Source organism: Schizophyllum commune, assembly GCF_000143185.2.
Source record: "Schizophyllum commune H4-8 unplaced genomic scaffold SCHCOscaffold_9, whole genome shotgun sequence".
Classification (NCBI taxonomy): domain Eukaryota; kingdom Fungi; phylum Basidiomycota; class Agaricomycetes; order Agaricales; family Schizophyllaceae; genus Schizophyllum; species Schizophyllum commune.
In genome coordinates this window covers 20412-31928 of record NW_026089546.1, presented here as the reverse complement: position 1 = coordinate 31928, position 11517 = coordinate 20412, and the positions used below count along the sequence as shown (strand labels likewise).

The 11517-nt window shown below is 58.1% G+C and overlaps 4 protein-coding genes and 1 non-coding gene across 5 annotated transcripts; 3 read left to right on the top strand and 2 right to left on the bottom strand.

Annotated features, from left to right (window-relative positions):
• Window positions 1-324: 324 nt before the first annotated feature.
• SCHCODRAFT_02355293 (uncharacterized protein) lies at window positions 325-1175 on the top strand. Its single transcript, XM_050342461.1, has one exon. The coding sequence runs from the start codon at window positions 503-505 to the stop codon at window positions 962-964; it is 462 nt and encodes a 153-aa protein (XP_050198664.1). The 5' UTR covers window positions 325-502; the 3' UTR covers window positions 965-1175.
• Window positions 330-427, top strand: SCHCODRAFT_t189. The gene has a single exon. It is a non-coding gene; the product is annotated as a tRNA-Lys (tRNA).
• A 1110-nt stretch (window positions 1176-2285) lies between the features above and the next one.
• SCHCODRAFT_02510040 (uncharacterized protein) lies at window positions 2286-4160 on the top strand (the record flags this gene model as incomplete). Its single annotated transcript, XM_003029494.2, has 3 exons — window positions 2286-2437; window positions 2626-3836; window positions 3886-4160. 3 exons carry the CDS (start codon window positions 2286-2288, stop codon window positions 4158-4160), a joined length of 1638 nt encoding a protein of 545 aa, XP_003029540.1.
• A 475-nt stretch (window positions 4161-4635) lies between these two features.
• On the bottom strand, window positions 4636-6588 carry SCHCODRAFT_02633075 (NAD(P)-binding protein). The gene is made up of 8 exons (XM_050345749.1): window positions 6407-6588; window positions 6144-6325; window positions 5995-6089; window positions 5879-5940; window positions 5737-5827; window positions 5350-5573; window positions 5114-5178; window positions 4636-4977 (listed from the first exon to the last, which is right to left on the bottom strand). Exons 1-8 carry the CDS (start codon window positions 6456-6458, stop codon window positions 4825-4827), a joined length of 924 nt encoding a protein of 307 aa, XP_050198663.1. The 5' UTR covers window positions 6459-6588; the 3' UTR covers window positions 4636-4824.
• A 548-nt stretch (window positions 6589-7136) lies between these two features.
• Window positions 7137-10853, bottom strand: SCHCODRAFT_02703382 (MFS general substrate transporter; the record flags this gene model as incomplete). Its single annotated transcript, XM_003029098.1, has 10 exons — window positions 7137-7507; window positions 7557-7778; window positions 7868-7930; window positions 8222-8653; window positions 9085-9168; window positions 9425-9473; window positions 9771-9883; window positions 10216-10311; window positions 10460-10529; window positions 10593-10853. 10 exons carry the CDS (start codon window positions 10851-10853, stop codon window positions 7137-7139), a joined length of 1761 nt encoding a protein of 586 aa, XP_003029144.1.
• Window positions 10854-11517: the final 664 nt, after the last annotated feature.

Below are 11517 nucleotides of genomic sequence, written 5' to 3'. Positions count from 1 at the left end.
TTGCGCTGCTTGCTCTCGATCAGAAGCCATGCTTGCGTGCCGAGGCCGAGCGCCACCCTTAGTCGTCGACGATGGATCCCGCGCTCGTCGACGACAGACCCCAAGCTTGTCGAACGAGGACAGGCCCCGCTGAGGTCGTCGAAGACGACCCCGCGCGCGCCGACGACGGCCCCCGAGCGAGCGCAACGAGGTCGCTTATGGCTCGTCAGACTCAGACGATAATGCGGGCGGCTCGTCAGCGTCGGACAGCAAGGGGGCGCCTCCCACCCACCTCGCTTGCAAATTCCCTTCCCACCTTGCTCTAATATTTTTTTTCCTGCCTCCCCATCGCCCGCCTAGCTCAATCGGATAGAGCGTCAGACTCTTACGTTAGGCGGTCCGTTGCCGGCGAATCTGAAGGCTGCGAGTTCGACCCTCGCGGTGGGCTATCTCTCGGTGGTTGTCAATTTTTTTTTCTGATCCTTCTCTCGGTTTTCGACTTGGTGCGCCTTCATCGTTTTCAATGGACTCTTCCGCGGCGTGTTCAACCCTTCCTTCGCGCTCTGCGATCTTGTGTCTATCATGTGCAGCGGCGGTCGCTTGTCCATCGTATCCAGCGATCACATGTTCATCATGTCCGCCATCGCCTCTCTTCGCATCCATCTTCGTTATATCTCGCATACAACCTCGTTCTCCTTCGCCTACACCGGTTGCTTCTCCTATATCCCCACCGGTTGCTCCTCCTTCGCCTCTAATCTCGTTCTCCTATATCCCCACTGGTAACTTTCGTCCCCACTTGTCGCTTCTCCTTCACCCTCAGCCTTATTCCTTCGTTCCCATCGGTTGCTTTTCCTTCGCCTCTAACCTCGTTCTCCATCACCTTCGTCCCCACTGGTCACTGAGTCACTCGCTCGCCACTGGCTTCCTTCGCGCTCGCTCGTCACTGGTCACGGGGTCACTCGCTGTCGTTCTGTGGGAGGGGTAAGGAGGAGGGAATAGTTGGATTTGTGCGGGTGGGAGGGAGAAGGGAGGGAGGGGGAGGGTGGGTGGGGTGCACGCAGGGAGAAGGGAGGGAGGGCAAGATGTGCGGGTGGGAGGGTTCGGTGGATGTCGAGAAGAGGAAGGGCTAGTGGAGAATAATGCGGGAAGAGCCCGCGCGAAGGAGGGATCGCAGGGATCAGCACGAAGGAAGTCTCGCGCACGGCGGGCGATGCGAAGGAGGTCTCTGGAGGACAAGTACGAAGGAGGGCTCAAGGGGACCAGTGCAAAGGAAGTCTCGCAGGGACCTGGACCAGTACAATCCTCGAATTCACTACCCTCGCCGGCACCCGCTTCTAGAAAGCACTCCCTTTACCCAACTTTAGAAGGTCGCGGAAACCGCAGAGAAGTACCGCGTGTTCCCGGCTATGAGCATCGCGAACGTCAGGATGAGGTGCGCATCGTGCGGCGGATGGCTTCAGCGCGCGCGAGATAACATCCAGTATGGCGTACAAGGTGCAACCTTTGAAGGTGATGTCGTACACGGATACATGGACCTGCTGGATCGCACGGCCCAGCTGTCGATTGGCACGTCTGTGAGCGTCGCTGCTCTCAAGACCCTCGATTACTTCCTTCTGTTTATCGCCTGGGCAAGGCCGCCTTCTCATCCCACTCGCACATCATCTCATCATCCGCGTTGCGCAGGTCCAGCTTCCACCAGGTCAACAAGGCCTTATTCACCGTCGTCTCGGAAAGCAGCCATAGGATCTGCTCCGCATGGACGAATCCAGGACGCGGTGTCTCATTCTCACGTCCAAACCCATCGCTCGCTGTCGAACTTGGACATCCTATTCGCGGGAATGGTTGTAATTGCAGAGGAAGGCGGCGGACGCGCCGAAGGAGTTATAGTACTGTAATTACCCTCGGAAGAATTGGATGGCACGGGCGCGAAGGAGGATGCAGGTGATCCCTTCGCTTCCCAATATTTTGAGGTAGATAGATATACAAGATGAGATGGACCAGCCGTAGAGGATTGAGAAGATAGTCGCAGCTGGGGTCGTCTATATCCGAATCCTGAACGTCACCGTGTTTCTGACTAATGTCGGTTCTGCCTCCGGATTCGCCTGTCCGCGCCATGCGCCTTCGACGATGCATCCAGAGCGAGTTGTAGACTTGAACCGTGGTCTCGTGATGCCCCTACGCATCGTCCACCGCCAGACGCGCCCCGTCAGCCGGGAGTCCTGCGGCCGAAGGCCATGCGGAATGAAGGGTCTGAGTTGATGTAACGTTTCGGCAGGAATTCGGCGAGGTCCTCCAGGTCGTGCTTTATGCTCGTCAAGGGCACGCGTATTGACCGTCAGCGGTCCCGCGCGACTGGCACGTCGAGGACGCCTCTCCACGCCAATCTAGTGCGAATTTTAAGATCGTTCAGGATACCCTTTGATCAGTTTCATTTGGGTCCATCGCCGCCTCTCATCGGGTATGTCCCTCGCAGCCCGTTGAGTGCGTCATGTGGGCTAGCAAAATCGCAGAGCAGAAATACTAAAGCGCATTGCCTCGCAACCGCTCGCAGGATATAGTAGAATATGGTGGGCCCTTCATACTCTGGAAGGGCGCGGACCCTCCGTCGCCAACGGCTAGACGGCTATAAATCTCGAACATCAACAGTAAATTGCCGCCGTTCGGTCTTTTTCGGAAGGTCACGTGGTCGGCCTGGGAAGCTATTGAAACTTGGCCTCAACCATCACGGCGAACGCGCGGAGAGCACGATGATAGGGAGGCTACCCTCGATGCGGAAATCTCTCCTCATGACGATGAACGGCAGCGTATTTCTCAGAGGACACTACCTTCAGAGAGGGCTGCTTTCACCCCTAGTCGGCTACCGATTGGAACTCAGGCGGTCAATTCGCACAGTATCGACTCTCGACCCCAGAGCATTTGCTCTGCTGATGCACTTGACCTCTCGGCTGCTCAATCCGCCTTCGTTCAACTGCCGTCTGGTCGTTCGAAGATTCGATATCAGCGGAACAACAATGGTCGTTCTGACAGGCATGTCCCATTCCCTGACAAAACTGTTGGATTCCTGTACTTCCACGCGCCGTCGTGCTCGCTGCGCTTTCTCATCGTCCCCAGTTGCCTTCCCAGGGACTTCGACGCCGGGCACGATCTGTGCGCGCACAACGGTGCGGTGACGTGGGGAACGCGCGCTGCCAGCCTCGCGCGTGGACGCCAAACAGAGACCCTCAGACAGCAGCTATTGAATGAAGGGCTGATCGATTTGCCTGCCCTGCAGTCGAGAGCACGCACGACAACGGCCCTGCACCACGAGGAAATCTCTAATCGTGACCTGCAGGACCTCTCCGACTGCAATCGCAATGTGGGGGTATGGCTGGTGCGACCGGATGGCAGCAGTGTACGCCTGTACATCTGCTACGCGCAGCGCAAGGGCGTGAAGAAGTTCCCCAGCGGCACTCGAGGTTTTCTGTACTACCACGTGCCCTCCAACCCCTATGACGGCGCGATACGGCTTCGCCTCGCCGAGCATTCCGCCGAGTTCGACAATGCCTCCGACTTGCGCCATCCTGTCCTCGAGACTGTGTGGGGGGTTGCGCTCGAGCACATTGCTACGACTCGAGACACAAAAAGAACCCAGCGCGAGGAGCTTCTCGACTACCTGGTGCAGAAAAAGTTCGTGACCGAGGAGATCGTGCGACATATGCGAATGGCGCGATCTGTGGACCAGCTACGCGACGCGTTCTTTCTGAACTTCCGCATGAATCGCACCACCATTGAGCTACGTGGCTACGATGGTAGTCGCGCGCACCTCAGGTTTAAAGACGCATTCCGCGTCGCGAACAGCACAAAACCTGCCTATGAGGGTACGCTGTCTGATCTGCTTGCTTTGGGCCCGCTTAACTCGCTGATCAGGGGCCGCGCTCGCCCATCTTGTGATCCTCGGGACCACCGATACGCTGATAAATGTCGGCTTCCGTGTCCAAAAACTGCTCCATGGGCCTCGTCGATTGCCGGAGGAGGAAGCCGATGGTCATCCCGTCTTTCTGCCGTCAGAAGGAGCAATAGTACCGCGCTATAGGACGGGAAGGCCTGTGACTACACGCGTCGAGAAGGATAGCGCCGCTGGACGCATCCTACTGCAGATGATGGAGCAGGAGGATGGGGATGAGCGCGCAGGGGCGCAGTGAGGCAAGCTTCTATACGGCCGTGAATCCTTGAAGCTTGAAGTAAGTGAAGCCCTTCGCTTCTCCGCCGCCCCAAGCAGCTCGTTCTGACCATTGATTCTTCCACTAGCGATCGCAAAATTCGCTACCCGAAATGTCCACCAATTTTTCTCCCTTGTTCCTCCCCTCCCGGTTTTCCGAGATGGATCGCCATCTTTGTCTTCCATCGTGCGTCGCGGCTTCTCTATAAGCGGCCATAACTCGTCATTCACGTACTTCTTCTCTCCGATAGAACACGCGGACGCCTGAAGCGAAGCTCTGGTTGTGCCTCCAAAGCTGCAGGTACGCACACGGGGTTAACTCGGTTGCTTGTGTGTTGACCAGAGTATGCAGGGCGGAAGGAGGCGCTGTGCTCGAGGCGGTGATCGGCTCGTGGCGGATGAAGCAGTATCCGCACGCATTTATAGTCGTCTACGTCGTGTGAGCAAGTGCTCCAGACTCCTTGTCTTACGGTACATTCATTTGACGTTCTGCTGCGCGAATACAATACAGCTGCTATATTCCTTCGGTTTTTACGTCCAATATCTTGAGCCCTTCGTACGCGCGAGAAGAACCATCAAGCTCCCTGCTTCACCAGAAGTCCTGCCGCTTCACCTGCAGTCCTTCACGTCGCCTCACTCCTGCCGCGTCACCTCGCCTCCTTCGCCTTGCCATTCAAAAACGGCTTCAATACCTCCTCCGCGAATTCGCGCACCGACCCGATCTCCGCACCGAGAGCCAGGAGTCGCGGGTCCGGGCGCGGCTTCCCGGCGAGCCTGTCGTACTCGGCGGTGAAGTCGAACTGAGCAGCCGGTTAGCGAGGAGAATGGAGAGCGAGCGAGGGCGGGCGAGCGAGTAGACGTGAGTGAGCTTTGATTGAGGGATGCGGGCGAGGTTTCAAGTTTCAGGCTGCGCGGGCTGATTGAGACGGGACTCACCATCTCATCCAACGCGGGGACGCCCAACTTGGGGATTCGTGTGAGCGTAACGGGCTTACCGAGGACTGGGAAGGTGTCAGCGATGAACTCCACTGCTAGCGATGCGCGCTGTCAGAGGTGTAGGAGGCGACAGTGTAAAGGGAAAAGGGGCTGTCAATCCTTCAGGGAAGGATGCGCTAACGCAAAGAAGGAAGCGCCGACGCTCAATCGAGAAGGGGAAAGAGGACAGTGCTCACCGTCCTCGAACTCCCCCAAAATCTCCGGGAACGTCGCCGTTCCGCTTCCCAAGATATATTCCTGCCCATTGAGCTCATCGATCTTGTTGTTTGCATATGCGCGCATTAATGTGGCGACCGCGCTACCCATTTCCTTCCCGATCCAGCAGACGGTATTGATGGCCGCAGGCGAGACAGGCGTCTTGAGCTCGTAACCGGTAGCGGTGGGCTTGAGAGGCATCATGCTGTCAAAGGTAAGCGGATGGTTAGTGGTTGAGGGGAGGGGTATGATGGGGCGTCAGGGATGATGATGATGAGAAGAGGTGTGCCGTAGTGAGCGACTCGCAGTTTCGAAGAGAAGGGAAAGAGGAGAAGAGGAGGAAAGATCTTAGGGGATACATCACATACTTGGAGACGAAGTTCTCGAGAAAGAAGCCAGTCAGGATATTCGCGTGCGGAATGCCCGAGGCCTTGAGGTACTTCTGGATCTCGGCTTTGTCTGTGCACCTAAGTCAGTGAATGGTTTAGCGACAGACGAGGGACTACATGCCATCGAAGTGCGCGACCTTGGTGTACTTGCCGTTCGAGATCTCCTTGACGCTGGGAAGGGAGCTGGCGAACGGCTGTCAGGTTCATTCTCGAGTCAGGTGCAAAGCAAATACGGACCTCCAAACGAAGAACTTGACACCCGACTCCTTGCTCGCATCCACCATATTCGTTCCCTGCTGGATCTCCGAGATAGGGGTGAAGGGGATGGTGACCTTCGAACAGACACATTAACCTTGATCGAATTCGCTTCATAACCCTCGACTCACCCCAAAAACACATTCCGCGCCCTCCACCGCGCGCCTCACGGCCTCCTTACTTCCCAAGTCTGCATCCACGACCTCGCAGCCGCGCGCTTCGAGCGCTTTGGCGGCGGGAGAGTTTGTGGAGCGCGTCACGGCGCGTGGGGTGAAGACGCCGTCGGCGAGGAGGGCGTTGATGACGGAACCGCCTGCATGGCAAGGAGTCAGTTACCGGGGATAAGTAGAGCGTATTTCAAGCGTAGGTGAATAGAGGGATTGAGGAGACGTACCTTGTTGGCCAGTAGCACCGAAGACGGTGGCGATGCGGCGAGGAGAAGACATGGTTGATGATGAGGATGCGAAGAACGACTACAGCAATCAGAGGATGGTGGTGAGTTGTAAGAACCAGTTGGGCTCCTGAGCTTGCCGTCTCTTTATACCGCGACTCGCGCAGGCAGAATGCCCTCGGTGGACTGCGGCGGGTAATGTTCGCCCGCCATTGCTCGTGACCGACGTACAGGAGAGTTCGACGACGAGGCGCTTGTCAAGCGTGTTGTCGAGAATGAGTTGGCAACGGTGACTACGCGAGCCAAAGAAAGAGCCCTGCGAAAAAGCATCCGACGGACTTGAACCGTATCACGCGGATGCATTCCGACGTGACCTAATTGGGCATTCGTCCTCCGGATGGCATGCGAGGAAGTGCTCTATTCCTACAGAGTCAATAAGTTCAGAATATCAGCGACGCAATTTCGAATCCATAATCATCGCTCAGCCACACGAATATCTTGTGTAATAGATGCACGCGGCCTTAGCAAGATGCTGAATTACCGTGACCCACCGAACTGGCGAGGTTTCATGCGCGGTCAAGACGGCCAGTTTGGTCGCAATGCAAATCAAAGTACAGTACCTGTCGACACAAACTCGCTTCTATGAACGTTCGTTTACAACGCTCTTGCGAGTAATATCCTGAAGCAGCGTAATCAGTACCGACGCCTCGTCTCGCTCGGTGAGACGTACTTCTCACCCCCTCCTCTCCTCGCCTTCTGCCTTCCTCCTCCTCGCCTCTACGCCCCACCCCATCGTCACCATAAGCGCCGCGCCCGCAAAGCAGGCGCCCGTATAGATGATCATCTTCTCGAACCGCCCGCCCGCGACGTCGAAGCCGAGGTCGAGCGCGGTTTTGCCGGTGCAGGAGGCGAGAGTCGCCGAAGAAGCCACCGCGGTGAGGTTGTCGGACACGACTGAGATGAAGTCGCTGTGCGCGGCGGACGCCCCAGTGCAGTACACGGGCGTCTCGAGCGCGGTCGAGATGGGCGTGGACACGATGTTCCCGACACCGCGCGTGAGGAGGAGCCAGCCGAAGAGCGTCGTGGCCAGGTTCGGGTCGTCTCCTGGGCGGGGAGGTCAGTAAGTCCGGACAGGAAAATGTGCGTGACTCACTCGCGCCCGCCGGCATCAGCCCCGTCCATAGCGCCGCCCACCCGCCCGAGAACGCGCCGTACACGACGCTGAAGGCCAGCAGTCCCGCGAACGTGTACGCCAGAACCCCCCAGAGGACGAAGGCGGAGAGCGCGGTGAGGAAGAGGGTGAAGAAGGCGACGGCCCAGGGGTTGAAGCGGTCGGACAGGAAGCCGGTGGAGATGCGACCAAGGGCGGCGCCGGCTGGGTAAAGTGGTCAGTTCGGGTCAGTCTCGGGGGAGGGTAAGATGCAATAGAGTGAATGATGGGCGAAAAGGTGGATATATGCGCACCATTCAGCACCGAAAGCGACACAGACGACTTGAACGGGCTCAGGTTCAGCTCGCTCGCGAATGCTGTGAAGATCATCGTCAGTGAACCTGTTCATTATTCCAGCACCACGGCGACGCGCAGACTGCGGCCACCGCGGCCTCATGGAGCATTCCCGAGGCGAGACGCAGAGCGCGTCCTGCGAAAGAGAGACGCAGAGCGCGCCCTGCCAAAGACGAGCGCCCTTGATCAAGCGTAGAACACGCCCCTGGTCAAGCGTAGATCACGCCCCTGGTTAAGCGTAGAACACGCCCTTGGTCAAACGCAGATCACGCCCTAGCGATACATTCGCGCGCAAGACAGAACCAAACACTTACTCGGCAACCAAAGCATCGGCGCAAAATACCCGAACGCCTGCAGCGTGTTCACGGCGAGCAGGAGGAGGAAGGAGGGTTCGGTCCACCACTTCTTCGCCGCCCTCAGGTTGTCTTCGCGCACCGACCCTACTCGGCTGTCCGACCCGCCATCGCCTCTTGTCGAGACCTCGCCGCGAGAATCGGACTCATGCACTCCTCGCATCTCATGCACTCCTCGCATCTCATGCACGTTTCGCATCTCATGCACGTCTTGCATACGCCCCACTCCACCCCTGCCCACCGTCTCCGGCACCCTCCCCCTGATAAACGGCAGAAACGGCACCAGCGCCGCCGTCGTCACGCCCGCGAAGATGCGCAGCGTACCCGCTAGGCCGACGCGGGAGAGGAGCGGGGGCAGCACGAGGGGGAGGAGGACGCCGCCGAGGGAGGTGCCTGGGTGGATGGTTAGTTGAGGTAGGGGAGGGGAGGGGAGGGCAGGGCAGGGGAGGGCAGGGCAGGGCAGGGGAGGGCAGGGCAGGGGAGGGGTGTGAGGGGAACTCGATGGGAAGAAAGTAGCAGGGCGAGGAAGGATTGGATGGACCAAGACTCAGCGGGGGAGAGAAGAAAGGGATAGAAGGAAAGGAAGCGAAGGAGGAGACGTCGGGAGACAAAGGAGCGGGGGTGGATGCAAGCGGAGATGCAAGAGGAAGGACGACTCGGAGACGACGGGTAGTAGGACGGATTCGTCATAAGTAGGACGGCTTCGTCGTATGTGGCCACAAACGACCGTAGATGAAAGACGACGGAAGGGATGGAACGTGGGGAGGAGAGTACGGGCGAAGAGATGGGGAAGGAGCAGAGATGGAGGGAAGGAGGGAACGCACCAGCCATCATCACCCCATTCGCGATCCCCCTGCGCTCGACGAACCACTGGGACATGTAGAAGATGGTCGGGACGTAGACCATGGCTGCGAGGGGCGGATGTCAGTCAAGAATCAGGTGGGGAGCGAGCAGAAACGAAGTCGAAGGAAGAGATCGATGCGAAGGCGGAGAGTTAACAAGATTCAGCGCGAATGTGAGGGATGAGAGAGGGGGGATCTCGGGCTGGAGAAGCAGATAGCTTAAGCGCGTCGGACAGAGTGAGAGTGAGAGTTCGAGCTTGGGAGAGATGGGCTGGAGTCGCGACCTCAAGGTTCGAAACCTAGATCGAAGATTCGAACTCACTCCCGCCAATCGAGTAGAGAACGCCCTGGAGCGCAACGAGTTGGACGACCTAGAGGGATCATCAGCGCCAGATCTCGCGGATTTCGATGGCATGTCGCTCGCGGTAGGACGACGACGCGTCACGCCGATGCGTCAGCGTCTCGTCGATGCGCCAGTGTCAGCGCGTCTCGTGGATGCCAGCGTCAGCGCGTCTCGTCGATCGACCAGCACCACCGCAAGTCTTATCCCGAACATCCCCTCATCTATACATAACTGTCCGAATACCAAAGCCAGTTTGCAGAAGAATAGACAACTCAGCCTACACAAGACAACTCAGCCTACACAAGACAACTCAACCCGCACTCACCGTCCGCGCATAACTCGACGCAAACAAGCTCACGAAACAAATCGCCGTGCCCGCCCACACGATTGGGCGCGCGGCGCGCGGGTAGCGGTAGAGGACCGGGTTGAGGGCGGGGCCTGGTGGGGGGGGGGGGGGTGGGGGGGGGGTGATTAGTGTGAGAAGGGGGAAGGTGCGAAGGAGAAGAGATAGAGATGTGCAAAGTAGCGTATGAGAAGAAGGGTTATAAATCGCGTGGGAGAGGAGGGGAGGTGCGGGATTAGCGTATGGGAGGAGGGGTAATGACGCGGGTGTGAGAAGAGGGGGTGGGGTCGCGCACGAGAGAAGATAGAGAGGTGCGGAGGAGAAATGAAGAGATGCGGCGAGTGGATGAGTGACGGAAGAGAGCAGATGGAAGAAGTAAAGACGGCGGGTCGAGGAAAAAGAGTCCGCCAAAATGCAAACCACTCACACAAACAATACATAATCCCCGACCCAATGGGCCCGATGAGCGCGAGGAGCGACGTCGCGTGTGGCTGGGAGCCAAAGTTGGGATCTTCCATGTAGGCTGAGGGAAGGGCGGATCAGTATGGGTGCTTTGAAGGAAGAACACCAATTTGGGAATAGATTCGGCAGCGCAGAAACGGAGTTCTCGCGCCCGGCCATTGATTTTGGTCGCAGGATTGAGAGCTCGAAGAAGTAAGAGCCGTGCTTACCATAGAGTAACGTCCCGTACGCCGTCGAGAAAGCCCAAGCGATGGTTTCAACCATGAAGGCGGCGGCGAGCTGCATAAATGAAGTAAACGTTGAGCAGCGGGCGAGGGCGAGGTCGAGGGGACATAGGCGTACGAAAGACCAAGCACCGAAGCCTCCGTCAACCGGAGGGAGCTGCGATACGTTCACCACCGCATCCTCCGGGTTCGCGTCGGGCGACATCGCATCCTGGGCGGCCCACGCATGGTTTGCAGGCGTTTCGGCGAGCGTCGCGCTTGATTCTCTTCTCCCATTAGAGTGAGGGGTGAGTACCGAGCGTCGCGACGAAGCGCGCGCGGTCAGCTCAATCGCGTCTTTCGTGGTGGTGTCTGGCGCCATCACTCTATCGAGCGACATGATGGTTGGCTCAAGAGTCCGCGTCGAGATCAGCCGAGAGCGTCTGAATCACTGAGTCCTTATGAAGGCGACCTCGTCCGAATCGTCAAGAGCGCTCGTCCGAATCGTCCGAGAAGACCGAGTCAAGGTCGAGTCAAGGATGCGTGCTGGATTGCAGATCTACGTAAAGCGGGGGGGCACGAGTTTCGATAGCGGGTAAGGCCCGCGTTGACGGTCGGCAATGATAGCAGCGAGCGAGGTGAGTCGACGTCCGGGTCAAGAACCGATGGTCTGAATCGGATCCAGTCGCCGACGCGTTCGGGAAAAGCCGATCAGTCACGTGCAACGAAGCTGAATGTAGATCGAGTCACAGTTCGACTTGAGTCCAACGCGAGACGCCTGCAACTGTAGTTATAACTCTGAAGGGCCGTTTTACGGCAGGGCCCGCTACCACACCGTCTAATTTACACCGTAGAGCTTGGGTTCGACCTTAAGCGGCTTCACAGTGAATGACTTGTGCCCCTTGCAAGCTCTCGTAGCGCCTGGTGATGACGGTGCCCATACTCAGTGAAGTGCATCCAGCGAGCCTGTCCATCGCGCATTCGCACTGCGTCCCGCCGCCCGAGCGCGCCTTCCCGATGTCGTTCAATATATGCCCCTCCCAACCCCTCTCGCGCCACGCCCA

Bases quoted from the DNA above. Each gene is read 5' to 3' on its own strand.
- SCHCODRAFT_02633075 (XM_050345749.1), bottom strand. From the start codon at position 6,458: ATGTCTTCTCCTCGCCGCATCGCCACCGTCTTCGGTGCTACTGGCCAA. The intron at 5,941-5,994 runs GTCCGTATTTGC...GCCGTTCGCCAG, and splicing joins GTCAAGTTCTTCGTTTGGAG to CTCCCTTCCCAGCGTCAAGG. The intron at 4,978-5,113 runs GTGAGTCCCGTC...CCGGCTGCTCAG, and splicing joins TCCCCGCGTTGGATGAGATG to TTCGACTTCACCGCCGAGTA.
- SCHCODRAFT_02355293 (XM_050342461.1), top strand. From the start codon at position 503: ATGGACTCTTCCGCGGCGTGTTCAACCCTTCCTTCGCGCTCTGCGATC.